Genomic DNA, 18,702 nt, shown 5'->3' with positions numbered 1-18,702 from the left:
TTGCTCCCGCACTAACGCGAACCTGGCCTGGCTCTGCCGTCCCGCGCGCTGCAGAGCCTCTCGGCTTCCCTCCTTCCTGCGCCCAGTGTTTGGCTGGCTCTCTTCCCCTCGTGGGGCTGAAGTCTGGGACATAGTCGGTTAATCTAGCGGAGGTTGCTGCGTTGAGGGTAGGGAGGAATCCGAAATGGAGAGGCTCCTGGGGAAGCTGGTCTCCCTGCTCCCTGCCGGTAAATGGCTGTCACGGTGCTGCATTCACAGACCCCGCGCGTCTCACGGGTTCCTGCGAGCCGATGTGCTCGGCCTCCTTTGTGCGGAACCGTTTGACGTTAAGGGATTAAGGGTTAAGGATTTTTCTGCTTGGCCTCAGCTTGACACACTTTCTGTTAATGGCTTTGTGCCCACTGGAGCTGGGGATACCCCCTTCCCATCTAACTGGATGCTCCCCCCCTTCTCGTGAGAGTTCCTTCAGTAACGTGAAGCCAGGATGTAGCCACTTGAATTAAAGTAACAAGAGGTTAATGAGTTGCTAAAATATGCACCTGATGTCAAAAAGTACATTCCACATGCTTTCCAGGTCTGTAAATACCCCAAATCCCGTGTAATTGGCGCTCCCAGCTTTCTATGAACTGAGCTCTAGCAGCAGCGCCGAAATATGACAGGCGCTGCATTTAGTTTTGTTTGTTTAACTTTTCTTTTAGACAGTGTGATGCTCTAACCTTCTTCCTGCTTTTACTCTGTAAACACTGCGTTGCTTTAATTATCAGCATAGAGAGCTCCAAGAACAATAATCTCCAATGCGCTGCCTGGCCTGGTGCCACTGGTGTTTCACTGGAACAAACGGTCATTCATTTTGCAACACTTTTGAACCAAAATGTTTACATCACACGTTTAGCTCCACGTGGTGGGGTGTGGAGAGCAGGAATATTTTTGCAACACTTAAAGTTATGAGTGTTCTGAAATCTCTTGGCATTAGCAATATAAATTGTGGAATAGCAGCGAGTGTTTATGCTCCATAGGGGGAAGGTGTCAGGGATTCTTTGCTGCTGGGCTGAGGCAGGGAACGTGCTGGAGTTGGGTTTTTCTCTCTCTCTGCAGAAGGTTTCCTTAAATAATTTACCCTTTTCTACAGTCAGGTCTTGCCTACCTATGATAGCTTGGACGAGCCGTCTGTTAAAATCATGAGCTCCATATTTGCTTCTTCCCTAAACGTGGTCACCACCTTTTACATTACGGTAAGAAACTTCCCCTTCTCTTTCCTTGCCAGAAGTCACGCTCTGGAGGGGCAACAGGGATGATGATTTATCTTCAGCTGGGGCTGGTTTCTGCTTATCTGTATTCATCCTGAAAGAGAAGTCATTTTGCTGAAAGCAAAATTAGATGGGAGGAGGTGAACCAAAGAGTGCAGGAGGCATTTGGAGAGTCCAAATTTTCAGTGCGGCACATTTCCTTGGGCAGAGGCAGAGTGGAGACCCAGCTCTTCCAGGCATCAGCCTGCCGTCTGCCTTCCAGGGCCCAGCCTGGAGCTGGAGATGCCCCCCAGAGTTTAGGGGAGCTTCTTTCAGCCTGTTGCGATTGGAAAGAGGTGAAGGAAGTTATGCCTCGTAAAGCACCAGTTAATAAAACCGAGTTAATAATTCCTGAGAAGAGCCTGCCCCTGTAACGATGCAGGGAATCGTTACGGCCCCTCCTTTGTCGGAGGGGGCTGGTCCGTGGGCCTGGCAGCAAGGCTGTCACTGCTCTGTGTCACGGGCAGCGGTAGCATTCCCTCGCTGCAACATCCTCCGTGAAAGCCCCCTGTATTTAGTGAGAAACTTGCCTCTGCTTTTAGGAAGGTCCCACTATTCGTTAACCGCCTGTCTCAACTTTTGGGGGTGCTGCAGCTGGGGCTGCTGCAGGTTGCCTGTGGAGGTGGCCCCTCCCTGGCTGGCTGGTCCTAACTCATGGGAGGTCGCTGACCCCCACCCTTTTGTAAAGAGCAGGTATGAATGTGCTTTGGAGTCAAACCCCATCCGCTCACCTCCCCTCCTGCCGGACAGGTGGGCTTCTTTGGCTACGTGAGTTACACTGAAGCCATTGCTGGGAACGTCCTCATGAACTTCCCTTCCAACCTTGTGACGGAGATGATTCGAGTGGGATTCATGATGTCGGTAGCTGTGGGGTTTCCGATGATGATTCTCCCGTGCAGACAGGCGCTGAACACCCTTCTCTTTGAGCAGCAGGTAAGATCCTCTTGTGCGGCCAGGAGCAGCCGGCTGCCTGGGCGTGCACCTTTGAAACTTGCTTTTTGAAGGGCTACTGTGGCTCTTTGGCTTCTGCTGCTGGCTGCCGACCTGGGCTACAAGTGTGCCTTGGTTCTGTGAGACTCCGTTGACAACTGCTATTTCTGACTGGTGGTAGGTGCTCGCTGTCCAGAGGGACAAACCCTCAACTGACAGTGAAATCCTAAGTGCCTGGTGTGTGGTAACGGTGCAGCAGGAGGCCCATGGCGGTCTGTAAATCCTGCTCTGCAGAATGGTTAATCTCTAGTACTCTGAGGTTCTTGTCCTCTCTGCAGAGGAATTTCGTGGGCAGAAGTGCTGGAGTTGCGAGTCTGAAGCCTGCTATTGCTCTGCTGCGCCCCGAGTCCCGTGGCTGCTACTTCCCTGCTCCGCTGGGGATTTCGGCTCTCGCACAGAAGTGTTACACAGTTCAGAGCTGAGGTGGTTCTCCCCCTCAGAAAGGGGGAGAAATGTGCTTTTGGAAACAGAGGAGCCTCCTTATTTCCTGCTGCTCCAGCTGGCATCCTTTTGCTGGCCAACTCGATCTTGCTTTGCATTTAGCTCAAGCTTCTGTTTCTGGCCTCAGAGCGCAGCCCAGCCTCATTTCTTCTTGCTTCTGTGTGTGCCTCCTCATTTCTGCTCTTTTATTATTATTCTCATCCTTGCACCTTTGTCAGTAGCCCCCTGAGCACCCTTCTCCCCCCGGGTTCAGATGTCCCCGTCCTCCAGTGCCTCCCCTGGCTGTTTGGTGCCGGTCTGGTGCAGAAGCATGCGGTGGAATACAGCCCTCTCCCACACGTTCACCTTTCCCAGGGTCAGCTCTTCAGACGGCCTTTGTGACTATAGTTGGTCTGTCTGATTTAGACTGTAAGTCCCTTGTGGCAGTAGCGTGTTCTCCTCTGTGTATTGTACGGCACTAAGCATGCCGATGGTATTCAGTAAATAACAGTAAGAGATTGTGGGAATGTTCTGAGGCCTTTGTGTATCTGCATAAATAGAAACCTCTTAGGGCAGGAAATAAAACTTGAGCAATTTATAGCTCTAAATCCTGCCACTTCTGCCTGTGAGAAGCCCCCAGCTCTTTTCTCACGTTGGGAGGGCCTAAGGATGGGGGAAGACGATCGGTGAAAGCCAGCGGGTGCAGAGGAGTAAGCGCTGGAGACGTTTGGGAGGGACTTGGTTCTCGCCTGGGCTCTGCTCGTTGCTCTTTGGGCTCTGAACCTGTCACTTTGCTTTCCTCTCCCATCTGTGCAGCCGGGAGAGCGGGGACCTGCTGGTTCTCCAGGGCACGTGGGCTTACTGGGTCCTCTGCTTTCCGCACCTCCTGCTCGGAGTGTGGATTTGGGATGGGGAATAGAGGGCATCTGGAACCCCTCCATATCAGCAGCTCCCCAGCAGTACCGGTCATCCTCTCTGCTGTCCAGCCAGGGCGTCTTCCGTCAAGAGGAGCCGGTACACGTGTTGTAACGCGGTGGGAATAGCCCTGCTCCCGGAGGTGTTAGGGGACACCTTGCCGTAGCAAAACCAGAGCTCTTCCCCCTGTGACCGTTCTCCCTCCTGCCTTCCCAGCTGCGGCTCTTTCTCATGCCCTTGGCCTTGGGCTGCTCGCTGAGGTTGGGCGGCTGCAGCACTGGCACAGGGATTGGGATACAGCTGTATGGTTCACATTTGGGGCAGGATGGAAACAGCAGCTTTGGCTCCGTGCCCCCCGTCACTCTTGTTTTGAAGGTTCAGATGCAGTTGCGTATTAAAACTGCTCAACCACGTCTAACTGCCCCCCCCGCCCCAGCGTTCACCTCTGTGGAGACCATAGCGTGGAGGTGACGAAGGTGCTGGAGCCTGCTGGGGTAATTGCTTAGGAGCGGTGGGGTTGTGATGCAGGAGCTAAACTCATTCTCCCCCTCCCGCCCTTCCTCTTCCAGCAAAAAGACGGGACCTTCGCTGCTGGGGGTTACATGCCCCCGCTTCGGTTCAAAGCCCTGACGCTGGCTGTTGTGTTTGGAACCATGGTAGGAGGCATCATGATCCCGAACGGTGAGTGAGGAGTTGGGGGCAAGGGCTGGTTGCTTGGCTATTTTCTCTGGTCTCTTTTATTTGCTTTTCTGGGTGGGATGGCCCAGCCTGCCCGGGAACTCAGACAGCCGCCACGTGCTGCTGCTCTGGCCGTCCTAGAAGAGGGGCCTTTGCTGACTTCTCTTCTTCTTCTTCTTTGCCAGTGGAAACAGTCCTGGGCCTGACAGGTGCTACGATGGGAAGCCTCATTTGTTTTATCTGCCCAGCTCTTATTTACAAGAAGATCCACAAGAATGCACTTTGTTCACAGGTCAGTGCTGATGCTGCTTGACATCCCCCTAAGCCCTCTGCAGAGCCTGGGAACATAGTTAATCTGACTGCGGCAGAGAAACTGCTCGGCACCTCCTTCAGCCTCCCCCTCCAGTCTGCCCAGTACAGGTGGGAGCTGTTCTGGTCATCTGCTTTGAGTAGCATCGCTTATGGGCATGCAGGCAGCAGTGGAGGAGGTGCTGGCCCAGTGCATGGCCTGCCTGGTGCTGGAACACCAGCTCTTTTTGTCCCTCCGGCAGCAAGCAGAGCATTCACTTGGTGCATAAAATGCTGCTTCCAGCCTGCCTTCTGGTGGGCTTCGGGTTCTGTATCCGCAGAATGGGAAATCCAGGCAGTCTATAAAACCTTAACGGGCCTTACATCCCAACCTACCTGGGCTGGGTAAAATAAACACAGTTTCTCAGCGATGCGGTTCTTGCTGCTGGCCCTCAACTTTCTGGTTTCAACCAAAATAATAATAAAAAGGAACACACACATAGAGGTGTTGCTTCAGGAATTGATTTTTAAAAAATTGGGGTCGTTCACAGGCTGTTAGAAGTGTAGCTTTTCCTTTTGCTCCAGTTTGAATTGGCCTCCTTGGGGACTGAAGCAAAGTGGCTCTTTGCTGGGCTTGATCTCTCTGATTCTGCAAATACTGTGCTTTTGTGGGGCTGAAAAATTAACATGGTTTGTTTTTTTTCTAACAATAACTGAATCCACTGCCTTTTAGCAGGCCTCTGCCCCAGCATTACCAGTCACGACAGTGCTGGGCTGGGAATAAGGTTTTCGGCAAACTGCAGAGTCAGCAGGGGGAGAGCACGACATTTTTGTGGGTCCTACAGAACTAATGGCTTTTTCTGTGTTTAATGACTTGTGGGTTTGCAAACGTACATGAAGTTTTTAAGCAGGGCGTATTTTTTTTTTTCCTCATGCCTTCTCTGACACAAGGAAATAGTCCAACTTTCCAGCTTTCGCTCTGAATTCTGACACTTTGGTCCTAACTTCTTTGACTGAAACCCCAAGCAGGAGTCTGAATGCCAGCCTGGATTTTTCAGGGAAACAAAGAGCACTTTCAAGAATTGCCTTCTATTCCGGCTAAGCCAGAACATTTCTCTGCAGTGCCTTGTAACTGCACTTAGGATGTGCTGAGCTCTTAGACTGGCTGCCCAGAGGCGACTGTCAGCTGCCTGGGCTTGAACACTGGGGCCCTCACAACGCTTGACCTGAAACGCTGGTCACAAGGCTGGTGAAGATGTTTGTCCTGCAGAAATCCCCACAAAGGAATAAGGGCTTATCTAAAGCATCAGCCCCCAGGTTACCCTGGCATTTCAAGGGGCTGGTAGCAAGCTGTCCAGCCTTCTCTTGAATGATCCATCGCCTGTCAAGTTTGCATACTTGCTTTGACCGATGCTCTGAAGTGCTGCAGCAAGGGCACACCTGCCTCCAGAAACGCACTAGGCTGCAGAGCACCTCCCTGCCTCCACTCTGGAGCCAAATTCTGGGCCCGCCCTCTCCTCATTCCTCCAGGTCTTCTGCAAAGACTCATTTATTCTTTCCCTGAAGCTCCGTCTTTGGTCTCCTCCTTCATTCCTGCTTTCTTTGATCAGGCGCTCCACTCCATCAAAATATGCTCCTGTGAAAAGTGGCAGTCAAGGGGGAGAAGGAGCCAGCCCTGGGCGTAGCTGTCCCTCCCCGCTTTTCCCTGCCTAAACGGTGTACGTGTATGTTCTCTCTCCCTCCATCATCCTTAGCTTTCTTCCGAAGCAGCAGACCTTCTCAACTCCAGCCCTTATGCTTGCCTGAATTCTCTCGACTCTTGCGGTGCTGCTGCTGGGAACTGGCTGCTTTTATTGGGCCACCTCTGGCATCCAGCAAAATCCCGTGCAGCTCTTGGGGCGGGTGAGATAGGAAGTTTAGATTTACCGAGCTGGGAAGATGGTGCAAGCTGAGGCTTCGAAACAGGGGAGTTGCATTAAAAGTGGTGAAGAGGGTTCCAGGGGGAGGAATATGGGCAGTCCCAGATGTTTGCTGGCCAGCAAAAAGCATGAGCAGCTCCTGCCAGCGAGTTGTTAATTATCGCAGCCACGCGTCAGCCGGCCGAGGCTGGGGACGGCAGCTTGGGCTAGGCTGGGGGGTGGCTTGGTTGAAAGGCTTGCTGTGTTGGAAAGACGATCAGGTAACAGAGCAGTTAAAAAGCTTGAAGTCAGGCGTGCAGAGCTGTGAATGAACTGGGGAGAGCGTTCCCTTTCTTGTGGTTAAGCATCAAGTGTGTTCCTGTAAAGGTGCGGGTCCGTGTGCTGCTGCCCGCCGGGAGCCGTGAGCAGGGGGACAGAGTGAGGTTTGGCAGAGGGCTGCTGAAGGTCGCGCTAAGGTCTGTAAACAGAGTGTTTAACTTCTAACAGGAAGGTGTTGGCTTCCCAGTGTTGACACAAGCCTGTCCGAGGGGCCCCTCCTAGGGAGGCCGGAGTTGCTGTTGTCCCAGTTGGGGAAGAGGAGCTGCAGAGAGGCTGCTTGAGGTCAGGAAATAACCCCTCGGTCTCGCTCCTGTGCGGATGGAAAAGAGATTCCCCGCTGCCCTCCCCTGGTAGCGCAGCGGCCAGCACACCTTCACCGCAGGCGTTTTTGGTCGGTACAGCCCTTCAGACACAGCATCTCTGTCGCAGCGCAGCGGAGGAACCCGGCAGTGACCGGGGCTCTGCATTCCTTCGCCGTGACTCTGTCCCTCCAAACGCTCGGTGTCCAAAACAGCACAGTTTGGAGGATGTCGTCACTCCACACAAATGCAATGTTTTTGCTTCCCGCTGATGGCTCAGGCGTGGTTAGAGGAGGTGGTCTGAGCTAATGACACTTCTGTACAAAGTTCGAGTTATCTTCTGGGAGGAAGGACAGCCGAGGGAAAGCGACCAGCAGAGGAAACGGCCGCGTAAACTTCCTCTCCTGAATTCCCGTCTGTGCTCAAAGCGCTCCTCTCGGGAGACAGGCCCTTGCCTTGCTGACCTGCCTGTTGGAGGAGGCTGCAGCCGGAGGGGTTTGCACGTCCTCTTGCCATGTCCATGTTGAGAGGACCCTGGAGAAGGGTCTCTGCTCTCAGCAGGTTCGCTTTCCAGAGGCAGGGAGATCCTTCCTGTGGGACCAGACACTGTCTCATAGCTGCTCTGCAGTCTTGCCCCTCTCCTTGCTCCAGGTTCTCAGCTCTTCAGCTGAACGCATTGGGGGGGTGGCTCCTCTGCCTGTGTTTGGTTCCTCAAGCCACCAGGTCCTTGCGCCCCACGTTCTTCTTCCTTCGATTGCCAAATTAGCCTTGGTGGTCCCTTGAGTACAAACTGCCTGGTTTTCCATGTCATAAGTATCTCTGTGGAATTAAGCCAAACTGTGGACCTCTTTATTCTGGTCTTCAGTTGCTGATGGGGTAGGTGAGGAAGAGGTGTGCTGATGGAGCTGAAGGTGAGGGACGGCTGCTGGTTCATGGGCAGCCCAGCCTGTCTTTGACTGCCATGTGTGCCCGTACCCGCTGCTCTGGGAAGCTCACAAATGAACTCCAAATGTTAGATTCAAACCCCTTTGATTGTTTAAGGCATTCAAGCCCATGGTTCCCCACTAAGATAAGAAACAACAAAAATCCTTTTAAAACACTTAATGTTTTCAGCCGTTTCCTACAGTTCCCTTCTCTCCCACGTTGCTCCTAGTTCCTGTGGCACCAGAATAGATCCTCTTGGTGGAAACGGTCTTCCTCTCCACTGTTGTTTCTGGAAGATGCCAGAACAGCCTTCCAGTCGCAAAGTGCATTTCTGCCGGGCTGTAGATTGTGTGAGGGGAGGAAGTGGACGAGCTCCAAGCCGAGGGCAGCAGTGGCAGGGACCTGCTGACTCTGCTTTTGGCCCGAGCAGGATGGCAGGATATCTGCTCTTTGTGCACCCACACGGCAAGGCAGGGAGCAGATTTCACTTCTGTTTCCTTTGCAACGTCTCTAAGGTCTGGCCTCTGCTCCCTGGCCATGCTGCTCGTCCCCTGTCCAGAGCTGTTTCACGTCCCCCCAACCTTTTCCTTCTGAAGGCGTCTGTCTGTCTGCAGCGGTGTGCTGAGAACGGGGTCTCCTGGGCCCGAGGCTCTGACCGCCCTGGTCCGCGTTTCTGGGTGATCTCCCTCAGCACGAGGAAGGAGAGGAGAACGTTAGCCTCTCCTCCCTGCCCTGGAGGTGCCAACGTTTTAACTTCTCCTTTCAATTTCACTTCTCCCCTTTATTTTCAATTTTCTCTCTCCGGCAGCTCCCAGTTGGAGCAGTGGTCCCCTGTAGCCGTTCCTGTTTTTTTTCACACTGAGTAGCATCCTTTTGTTGTGCTTTTTGTGAATTGGGATGTAAATGCCACAGGGTAAAGATTCTGGGGTAGAGGATGAGTCCTGCAGGATGTGGTCCCCTGGTGAGCCGGTGTCACAGCCCAAGCCAGAATCAGCGGTACTCTGGGTGTTGCACCTCTCTGCAAAGGGGCCGGGCAGCTTGTGTGGTTCCTACTGGACAGCAACAAGTTTGTGTACCAAAGCAGCGTTTCTCCTTTGCAGACTGAGACTTTCTTAGGTTTGCCTCGTGAAGCATGCTTAGCGAGTTGTTCTTGTGAGACGTGGTGGAGAAAGCGGTGTCCCCTCCCCAGCAGCCTGCAGTCAGCAGGCACGCAGCAGGGCTGGGGGTGGGAACTGGCAAAAAGCAGAGGAGAACCGGCGGTGTGCTGCCTGCAAGCTCTGAGCGTCGCGCAGGGCGGCCATGAGGTGCAAAGAAAAGATGCAGTTTGCAGCATTGTCTTGGATCCTTTGCTGCCGTATGCAGAGCTGCAGAAATAAGCCAGATCCCTGGCATTTCAGAGCGCAGAATGTATTTAAAAAAAAAAAAAGAGAGGGGGGGAATCGCTGCATCATAAATAGCACTTTGCTGCAAACTTTCAGCTTCCCAGCATTGCAGAGGCGTTGTCTGTTTTGCAAATGATGGTTTCTGTTGCTTCCATGGTCTGTTGTGAGAAGGAGCTTGTGGGGAGACACATGTTTCTAGCGGAGGGTGCCGCTTCTTTGCCTGCTTCCTTCAGCTCAAACTCTTGCCGACTTTCTCCTACCAGTCGTTCACGGTGCCGTTGACGCGTTGACATGCAAACCAGGTTCCATGAGAAGCCCTTACTGTGACAGTTGCAATGATTAACTAGGTAAAAATAATATATTAGAGTTTAATTAAATCTCCTCAGTCAGTGGTGTTGGCCAGCAAGCCATCCGCTCGGCTCTTTGAACTGGTACCGCTCCCGTCTGGAGGAGCAGGCAGGCATTTGGCAGCCCTGGCACCGAACTCGGCAGACGTTCCTCTGCCCCTATTGCTGTCGCGCATCGTCTTGCTTGTCCTTCTCGAGTTACCCCCATGAATTGCTAGTGCTCCCAGAGACTTTTTTTTTGTGCAGTTTTTTATTCTTTCTTACAGCTCATGTGGAATTAGATCCTTTTAGGTCAATTTATCATTAGAGAATAAGCTGTAGAAATGTTCTTTTTGGTGGTGGTCACTTTCTCCTTTTTGAGCTAGAGGAATTTGTAGAGCCCTTCCCTCCCCAGGATCCAGATTCTGTCTTTCTATTTTTATTCTGTTTGTTCCCAGCTTTCTGGAAATCAGTGAGTTGCTTCTTATCAGCTTCTTGAGCACTGGCCACCAGGACTTGTGTGTGGACATCTTATTCTTGCTTTCAAAAAAGCTCCCTCAAAACCTTTCCAGGCTGTAAACAGGTTGGGCACCTCTCTTCTCAGCCAGACCCGTTTTCATGGTATTCTAATGTAGCTGCTGGAAATATCAGGGAATGAGTCTTTGCAGCTGGACTCTTGTCTGCCACATGCATTTTTCTATCCTTACATCCTGTCCACTTGCTTTTGACCCTTCTGATACAGGAGTCGCCTTTTCAACAGCTTCCAGCATCTGAAACTCTCATTCATATGTCTCTACATCCAAATACAAACCTCAGCCAAAAGCTACTGTTTTTTCTTTTTCGCCTCTTAAATTTCTCTCCTCTTCTCTGCCTCTTATTGACATGTGTAATTGCACTGAGCTTTGAATTGTTTGGAGACACTGTTTGTGTGAAGAATGCTGTACAGAGCAGTCCCGTTTGTTTTGCTGTGCTAACTGAAGCTCTGGCACGTTGCGCAGATTATACTGTGGATTGGCCTGGGAATACTGGTTATTAGTACGTATACCACCTTGTCTGCAACGGAGGACGCCCCTGTGAAGACAGAAGCGGTGGGCTTGGAGCACCTGGACGGAGAGGAGAACAGGATCGACCAGGATTCAGTCAAAATCCCAGGTATGTGTCTGCTTGGGTTGTGCTCCCCGCTCCACCTCTTTAAAAAAGTGTGTTTTTTTTTTTAAAAAGTGTGGTGGAAGCAGGGTTTTCCAGGCAGCTCCGTGCATCTTCATGGCATCCTGGGCACTTTTCCCAAGAAAGGCTGCAGTTTTGCCTTCTGGAAAAGCCTGGCGTGAGCTCCGGTGGTACCCCGTGGGAGTTGTTCTTTTGGGAAGGGAAAGGAAAGGTAGGGTGCGGGGGCTGGGGTCCCCTGTAAGGACAGAGCATGGGTCTCCCCGTCCGGAGTAATAAACGCAGCTCTGTGAGCGCAGCCCCGCGATGGCTCCGCGCTGGCCACCTGTACGAGGGGTGTGAGTGGCCAAACAGGGCTGCTTTCACCATTTCTGCCAGCGCATTGTCCGCGGTTCCAATAACAAGCCATTCATTGCACTCAAAGGTATGTAAATTTATGGGCACTGACTTTTTTTAGTTGTGAGGATATAAATTTGGATTCGGTTTTAGCTCTGACAAAGCCTGTGATTATGCCTCAGCTTTGTTTACTGGTTCACATTATTTATTATTTGTTTACTGTGGCCGTTGATAGAATTACGGCCGATCCCTCCCTTCCCCAGCTGCAGGCTTGCCTTGCAAGGCCATCGCTAGCAGGTGTCGCGTGACCCTGCGCTGCCCCTCATCTGTGGCTGTGTCCTGTTTCTTTATTTTATTTTTGTTTGGTTCTGCTCGGGCTTTTTTTTGTTCTTCGGGGGGCCTTGAAATATCCTCGCAGAGATTGAGAACGGAAGCGAGAAAGGGGCTGTCTCTTCTGGAGATTATCCTCCCTCCTGGTTGTTGGCTGTGCTCCTGCCGAGCAGCTTTGAGTGTCGCCGAGACACCGGCGCTGCCGCCGATAACATTCACTCCTGGGTTGCTCCGTCCCTGGCAGCGGTGGGGTTTTATGCGTTTGTGCTCATGGTTCACCCGAGACGTGCATGCCTTCTCAGGCACTAGGATGCCCGTGAACCCTGAGCAAAAGATGCTCTCAATCCCTTAATCGTGCATGCTCAGCAGGGCTGGGAGGAGGGATGCAATTGAATTCTTCCGTCTTGGTTAATTTTGGAGCAGTAATGGCCAAAGAACAGCTGCTCGTTTCAGGAGGAGTCGCTAATGACACGTGTTCTTGTGACTGGGAAAATAAAAAAAGTCCCATAAAAGATGGTGTCCGCTGGAGTTTGCTAAATCTCTTCTCCACTTCTTCTCCGCGTGAGCCGGGGCGGCAGAGCAGGACGCCTGTGTCTAATCATCGCGGAGCGCAGCGACTCGTCGGTCGCCCTGCCGTACCCACCGCGTGTGCCCAGAGCTCGTCAGCATTAGCCCTTATTGCGTGGTACTTGCTGCTGGATTAAATAATCCTACCTGGGAAGAAGGCGGTTTTAGTGCTCTTCGTTCATAAACTTCCCCGGGGAGGAGCTGTGCAGCTCCTAATGCGCGGATGACGAGCATCTGCCCAGGGAAAGCTCAGCTGCCCTCCCAGTCCAGCGTGGTCCCTGTCGTAGCGGGGGGCTGCTGGCTCTGCCCCGGGGAGCGGAGCCTGCCCTGGGTGCTCCATCCCCTGGGAGGAGGAAGCGGGATGGGGCTGGGGGAGATGGAGCTGGGCAGAGGAAGGGGGACAAGGACCGCGGAGGGCGCTGGGGGAGCGGCGGCGGGTGGATGTGGGGCTGCCCCGGGAGAGCCATGGTCGCACTCCGCCGCCGCAAACCGCCCCGCGCCTTGGATCCGTGCCTCCCTGTGCCTCTGCAGGATGTCGGCTTGACTAGCAATGAGAGGCGTTAAATGGTGCCCTTCTTCCCCCCGCCGCGGCTCCCCCCTCATCCTCGCCCGGCTTGTTTTGCAGAGGCAGGAGCCTGCAGCCTGGAAAACACTGCAGCAGCTGCATCCTGTCATTCAAGGGACGTGCAGGATGCGGGCTGCCCCGCATCACCTGGGTGCCCTCCTCGGCGCACATCTGGTTCGTATTCCATGCACGGGGCTTTAGCAGAAACACACGGCTTCTCCCCGGGCACCAGCGGTGGGTGCTCAGCCCCTTCCCCGAGCAGAGGGTGCCTCCGCGCCCCCCCGGCCGGGAGCTGCCTGGCCGAGGCAAACCTGGGGGCTGTGCGGGGCCGTTTCCCAGTCCTGCCTTCACCGTCTGACTTTTGCCTGTCAGCATGTGAGAGGAGTTTTATTGGCCTCTTTGATGTTGTGGAGACCAGAACTGTACAGACTTTCATTAAAACCCTGCCCTGTGGACCCTGGGATTATGAATATTAGAACATTGCCCTTTTATGTGAACACGTATTGACCAGCGAACTCTGAATAGTGTTTTTACTAACGACACCCAAGTGCCCATTACAGCCCCTGCCTGTATTGCTTGAGGTTTACTGTCAGCAGCTCTTCGGGAAAGGTATAAAACCCCTTTCAGAAACGTTCTGCCGCTCCATGCAGCGTGTGCGCGTATGTTAAAAGGTTGCTAAGCTGCCTGTGAAAGCTCATGAAGGCAATTATCCATTTTTTTTAAAAAAAAAAAGCTAATTAGGCAATTTCTCTCTGTATTTGAAAGCACCCTAGAGGGTCTCATGGGGCGGATTAAGATTTTGTAATATTTTTCAGCTCCTTACTTGATCATCGCTGCTTCATTTTCTTTCTCTGGCGTTGTGCAATATCGGGTAACAAAGACCTGATTCACGCTCCTTATGCAAGAGCACCCTTTCCCCGGCGCTCCGGGGAGCCCGCGTGCTGGGGACCCTTCTCCGTCCATCCACGTGCCCTCCTGGATGTGCTGGTCTGTGTTATGTGGACTTGGGCGAGCCTGGGGTCTGCGTTTGGCTTCTCCGCTGGCTGCCGGCGTGCGGCAGGGTATGATGCCGAGGGCTTCTCCGTCCCTGCGCTGCATCCGTGCGTTTGCCCCCAAAAAAGAGACCTGCCTGGCTGCAGGCTGCGTCCCTGCCGGCATTATTAGCCAGAGCAACCCCGAACATGTGTGAAACGTGGATTATGCACAGCTCCTAATAGCTGGAGGAACAGCTTGACTCTGCTGCAGCTCTCCCTGGTGCTTTGTGCGAGCGAGCTTTTAATAGTGCCTGTGACACAGAAAAGGAACTATCAGCCTCTTGTAATTTGGGTTCGTTTTTACTGCTGGTGCGTCAGGAGACAACTGTGAACTAATTTCAGTGATGCCATTCGATAACCTTGTGAAATCTGTAACCGTTTCAGAGGGAGGGGGGCTCCTGGAGGCGCCGCTGGGGCGGGGGGGCTGCGCGGGGCCCCCCGGGCAGGGTTTGTCCCTGCCCTGCTTAGGGGTGCAGGGCTGCTCGGCACGTTTCGGGGCAGCGGTTTGCCCCCATCCCTCTGCCCCACTTGTTCTTCTTCGTTTTCCTTAGCACGAGCTCGTGGATCTTGCTCCATTTCATCGCACTGAAGCGATTTAAGTGAGTCTGGAGCTGGACCGGCACGAGCAGATCCTGAACCCCGTGTCCCTCGTCAGCCCTCGGACGATGCCCCGGGCATCGCTCAGCTGCAGGGAGAGGCTGGTGTCTCCTCGAACTCCCTGTGCTGTCCCTGGGGCTCCCCCGGTCCCTCCGCCGGATCCCCCTCGGCTCACGGGAGCACTGCAGGGCCCGTCCCGCTGCCTCTGCCGAGCGCAGGGGGTGTGGATGCAGCTTTCGGCTACGGTCATTGCTGCGGTGGACGAGAGTGATAGGAAAACCATGTGAGGAGGGATTTAATGCCTTTCTGGGACCATTGCTACTATCCGAACCAGGAGCAGGGGGGGGAAGGGAAGCTTTTAGGTTGCTAATCATGAAATTTTATTGCAGCCTAGAGAGGCTGTTGGCAAACCACAACACATACGCGTGCGCACACACAAATCTGTTGCAGAAAGCCCTGGTTTCCCTTCGCCGCCCCGTAAGCGTGAGCGGAGCTGAGGAGCATCGTGAGCTGGGGCGGCTCGGCAGGACCCGCCGGCAGCAGGGGCTGCACCAAGGCAAAGCAAACCCTCCTGGCGTTGCCTAACGCCCGGGTCCTGTTGTTGTAAGCCAAAAAGCTTTTACAGCCTCTCAGCCCTTGCCTGTAAAGTCCAACGCCACTCATAAAACATTAAGAGGCGCAGCATTACTGTAACGCTCTCCAAAGGGACCTGGAGGGCGACTAGACAGTTAGAGCGATTATTACACATCCTGAGCAAAATTGTTCTCTGCAAACCACATATAGCCCCTTATAGATTTCCATGCAGCGTGAGAGGTCGTTAATTCACGCCCTGATGATGAACTTAATTTTGTTTCCTGCTGAGCAAATGATGGCTTAGAGGCAACTTTGTCTTATTATGGCGTGGAGACTTTTATTTTTGTTTGTGTTTTGTTTGTGTTTTGGTGTTTTCTTGCATTGTTTGCAGAACGTGGAACATGCTGCTGCCTCTTGATTTACGATTGACGCTTCTCCCAGCAGTGGGGCCTCCCCCAGCCCCTCGGTCGTGTCCTTGACCCGTGGGGGGTTTCACCTGCTGCAGGGTCCTCTGGCCAAACCCTGCCGTGCCCGCAGGGGTATTCTGGTTTTAACTCCTCCATTTCCCGCTTGTATGGGAAAGCTTCCCCCCCGCCTTCCTTTTCGTTTCCCCTCTTGAACATCTTCTTGCTGCACGGCTGCCTCGGTCGTCATTCCCTTCTGCCGTGGGAACGGCGCTGCCTGTGTTGCGGTTCTCTGGATCCTCTGGTTTCAGATGCGCCGCAGTCTTCTCCAAACGCAGCCATCTCCCGGCTGCATGAACCAATTAACGAAAAACTTTCCTCCAATAGAGTAAATAATTTTTTGCTGCGAGGCCAGAATTTAGCTGGGAACATCCGCAGCCGTGCCGAGCGCTCCCCTCCCCGGCCTCAGCCTCCTGCTTCCCAGGGCCCCCGTCCAGGGCTGGGCACTGGTTCCTGCAGTCCGTTTTTTCCTGAAAGGAGGAGCGTCCTGCCGTGACTTGCTGAACCCTGGGAAGTCCCTCAATGGAGAGAGGGACCCTTGGGTACCGGACTCGAATTTCTCAGAAAATCTGAGTCCTTTTCCCCTCCCACCGTCATTCCCAAACCAAAGCAACTTTGAAAGCCGGCCAGCCCTGGCGCACGTCCCTTCAACTGGGTGCGGAGCTCTGGGCCAGGGAGTCCAGGTTTCTGGAGAGGCGCAGGGTCCTTCTGGCACGGATCCCTCTGGGCCAGGATTTTGTACTTATTTTGTTTTTTTTTTTTCTTCCCCCCCCCCCAACTTGGGTAAGGCCCACGCAGCTGAAGTTGTGGCAATCTCTTCTTTCCCATGAGTTCATCTTGTAATAAATCGCACCAGCCCTGCGGAGGGGGAGGAGAAAATTGAAAGATGTTTATAGAATTAATTCCCCAAAGGAAATCGCATGGGGGAGGGCAAATGGGGGGAAGAGTTGGGAATTTTTTTTTTTGTTATAGAAGATAGATTTTTTTTTTTTTTCCAGAGTTTGTTGGATGGAAAAAAATCTGCAGAACAACTTCAGTGCTGGGAAACAATTAAATTTCCTCCTCTGCTGCTCTTCTAAGGAAGAGTTCACTCCCTGTTCACGCTGCGTGGGTCGTCTTCTGCCACCCTGGGGTCGGAAGGGACCGTTCCCATCCTGTGGGATGTGCCACGAATTCCACGTGGTTACTCCAGTGCCAAACCCTGTAACTGGTTTGACTGGGATGCGTCTTCCAGAAACATACCATCTCTTCAAGGGAGAGCTGGGGAGAGTCCCCCACCTCCCTCGGGAGGTTCCCCTAATGCCTGTTTAATCGTGCTCCTCAAAGCTCTCCTCCCTCCTGCCTGCCCGTCCTTGCCGCGTTCAAAGGGCTGGGGAAACGCTCCTGCACAAAGAGGAGGGGAAAAAAAAAAAACCAAAAACCCAGACGTTTTGAGCTACTTCGCGGTGTGCGGCCAGCGCAGGTGGGAGCAGGAGGGCGATGGGGGGGCTGTGGCTGGACCCCTCCTCGGTTTCTCCCGGTGCTCGGGGCCCGGTGCCGGGGAGCCGGGAGGATGCTACCATCTGGCGGCACGGGCTCGCAGCAGCAGCCGGCTCTGTGCCGGCCCTGCCTCGCTGCCTGGCCTGGGCTTCCGTGCCCGCAGCTCCCTAAAAAGCCGCTGTGGGGAAAACGAACAGGTGACCCCAGAACAAAAGCCCCAGCCCCTCCGCACCAACGCTGGAGGGAAAATAGCTGCTTGGCTTGTGTTGGTAGAAGGGGTTGCAGCAGACAAAGCAATTGCCTTGATCCTGCCGGTGGACTGACGGCGCGGCCGTGCGTAACCTCGTGCAATTAACTGTCCTGCGTTTGCAGACCAGAACCCGGCAGTAGAGGAGGCTGAGGATGGCCGCGATAAACCGAAGCTGCTGGATGAGAAGGAGGAGATGGAGCAGCCACAAATCAAGGTGCCCATGGAGGTACCCAAGAGAGAGGAGGAGAGAGGAAAGCCGGAGGAGAAAGTGCAGCTTGACCGTCCCGATCAAGGTAACGAGGAACCTGGGGAAAGGGTGCCAGCTTTGGAGCAGGGGGCGTACGTTGCGGGACTATTTCAGATAAAGATCCTGATCTCTGCTCGTTACCTTGTGGGCTGAAGGTGACTTAGTATTTGATCTCTCGAGGCTCGTTAGGAATGCAGCCTCCTGATGAGAGAGCAAAGGCAGGGCTGGAAAAGGGCAGCAGGTAGCTGGGTGCTGGGCGTGCTGTGAACCTGCTGCCTGTTCCTTTCTCCCACCCTAACCCTGCCTGTCGTCCGCCCCAGGGATTGCCCTGCCCGTGGGGGAAGCGCACCGCCACGAGCCGCCCGTCCCGCACGACGAAGTGGTCGTGGACATGGGGCGGGAGCGGGAGGAATCCGATGAGAGCAAGCTGGCGCCCGGAGGAGCCAACGGTCGTCTGCTCAAGCCAGTGCTGGAGCAGCCAGCCGCGCTGAATCCCCAGAAAGAGGCACTTGGCCCGAAACAAGGGAAGGAAGCGATCGCTGAGAACCGACTGCGGGGAGGGACTGACGAGCCCGTTAAGAATCCAAAGAACGTCCTGGAGGTGATCGTGCAGCAGGATGGCAGGCCGCCATACAAAGAGCTGGAGCCAGACAAACAAGTGCTGGAAGCCAAGGCGCAAGCTGCCGTGCCGGACGGTGAGAAGAAAGCCGAGGCTGCAGGTGACAGGGAGAAATCAAAGCTCCAGCTCCCCAGGAAAGCAGAGGAGGCTGTGAAGTCCGTGGAGAAGGAAGGTGACCCTGGTAAGCTCCCTCCATGGCGGCTCGTCTGGACAAACTCTCCTCTTGGCCTGTAATCCGCCCTGGCGACGGGGCAATTTGGTTATTCCTACCTACATCCCAGTGTTTCCTTTTAATTTCACGAGATTAGCATGTGAGCATGCACAGCCCCTTCAGCAGCTGTTGGGGAAAAGGAGGAATCTGGTGGCTTTGACAGCTACTATAATATCTGTCAAACAGTTGTTTGCTAGCCTACTAAATGTCAGGTGCCATGCTGTTCCTGTGCGTCTCCGAACTCACTGGGGACACGGAGCCGGGAGATCTTGACAGGTAACACATTGCTAAGTGCCCGTCTAAAAGCTAGTTAGAACTGTTCTTGCATTTTAATTGGCTGAGGTAGTTAGCGCTGGCTCGCTGCCACGAGTCTATAAGATTGTTAAATATTTTTTTTTATTACTTCCCTTGCAGTCATCGGGTTGAATATAAACTGTGCCGGCTTAGGCAGGGAGGGACAACACGATGTGGAGTCATTTTAGAGAACATCTGCTGCTGGAGCGTCCTTACTGACTGCAAAG

At 53.7% G+C, this 18,702-nt stretch overlaps 1 protein-coding gene across 5 annotated transcripts in view; it reads left to right on the top strand.

Annotated features, from left to right (window-relative positions):
* The window catches only part of SLC38A10 (solute carrier family 38 member 10), a 38,459-nt gene that overhangs the window by 12,610 nt on the left and 7,147 nt on the right, over positions 1-18,702 (top strand). For all 5 annotated transcript variants that reach the window (XM_075169378.1, XM_075169377.1, XM_075169379.1 and 2 more), the window contains 7 exons: positions 1,130-1,232; positions 2,037-2,219; positions 4,181-4,292; positions 4,475-4,581; positions 10,744-10,897; positions 17,227-17,397; positions 17,672-18,151. In XM_075169378.1, coding sequence (XP_075025479.1) covers positions 1,130-1,232; positions 2,037-2,219; positions 4,181-4,292; positions 4,475-4,581; positions 10,744-10,897; positions 17,227-17,397; positions 17,672-18,151 — 1,310 coding nt within the window. The remainder of the gene's footprint in view (positions 1-1,129; positions 1,233-2,036; positions 2,220-4,180; positions 4,293-4,474; positions 4,582-10,743; positions 10,898-17,226; positions 17,398-17,671; positions 18,152-18,702) is intronic.

Source organism: Calonectris borealis, chromosome 20 (genome assembly GCF_964195595.1).
Source record: "Calonectris borealis chromosome 20, bCalBor7.hap1.2, whole genome shotgun sequence".
Lineage (NCBI taxonomy): Eukaryota > Metazoa > Chordata > Aves > Procellariiformes > Procellariidae > Calonectris > Calonectris borealis.
Note: the sequence above shows the minus strand (reverse complement) of the source record. Positions and strands in the feature narration are given on the sequence as shown.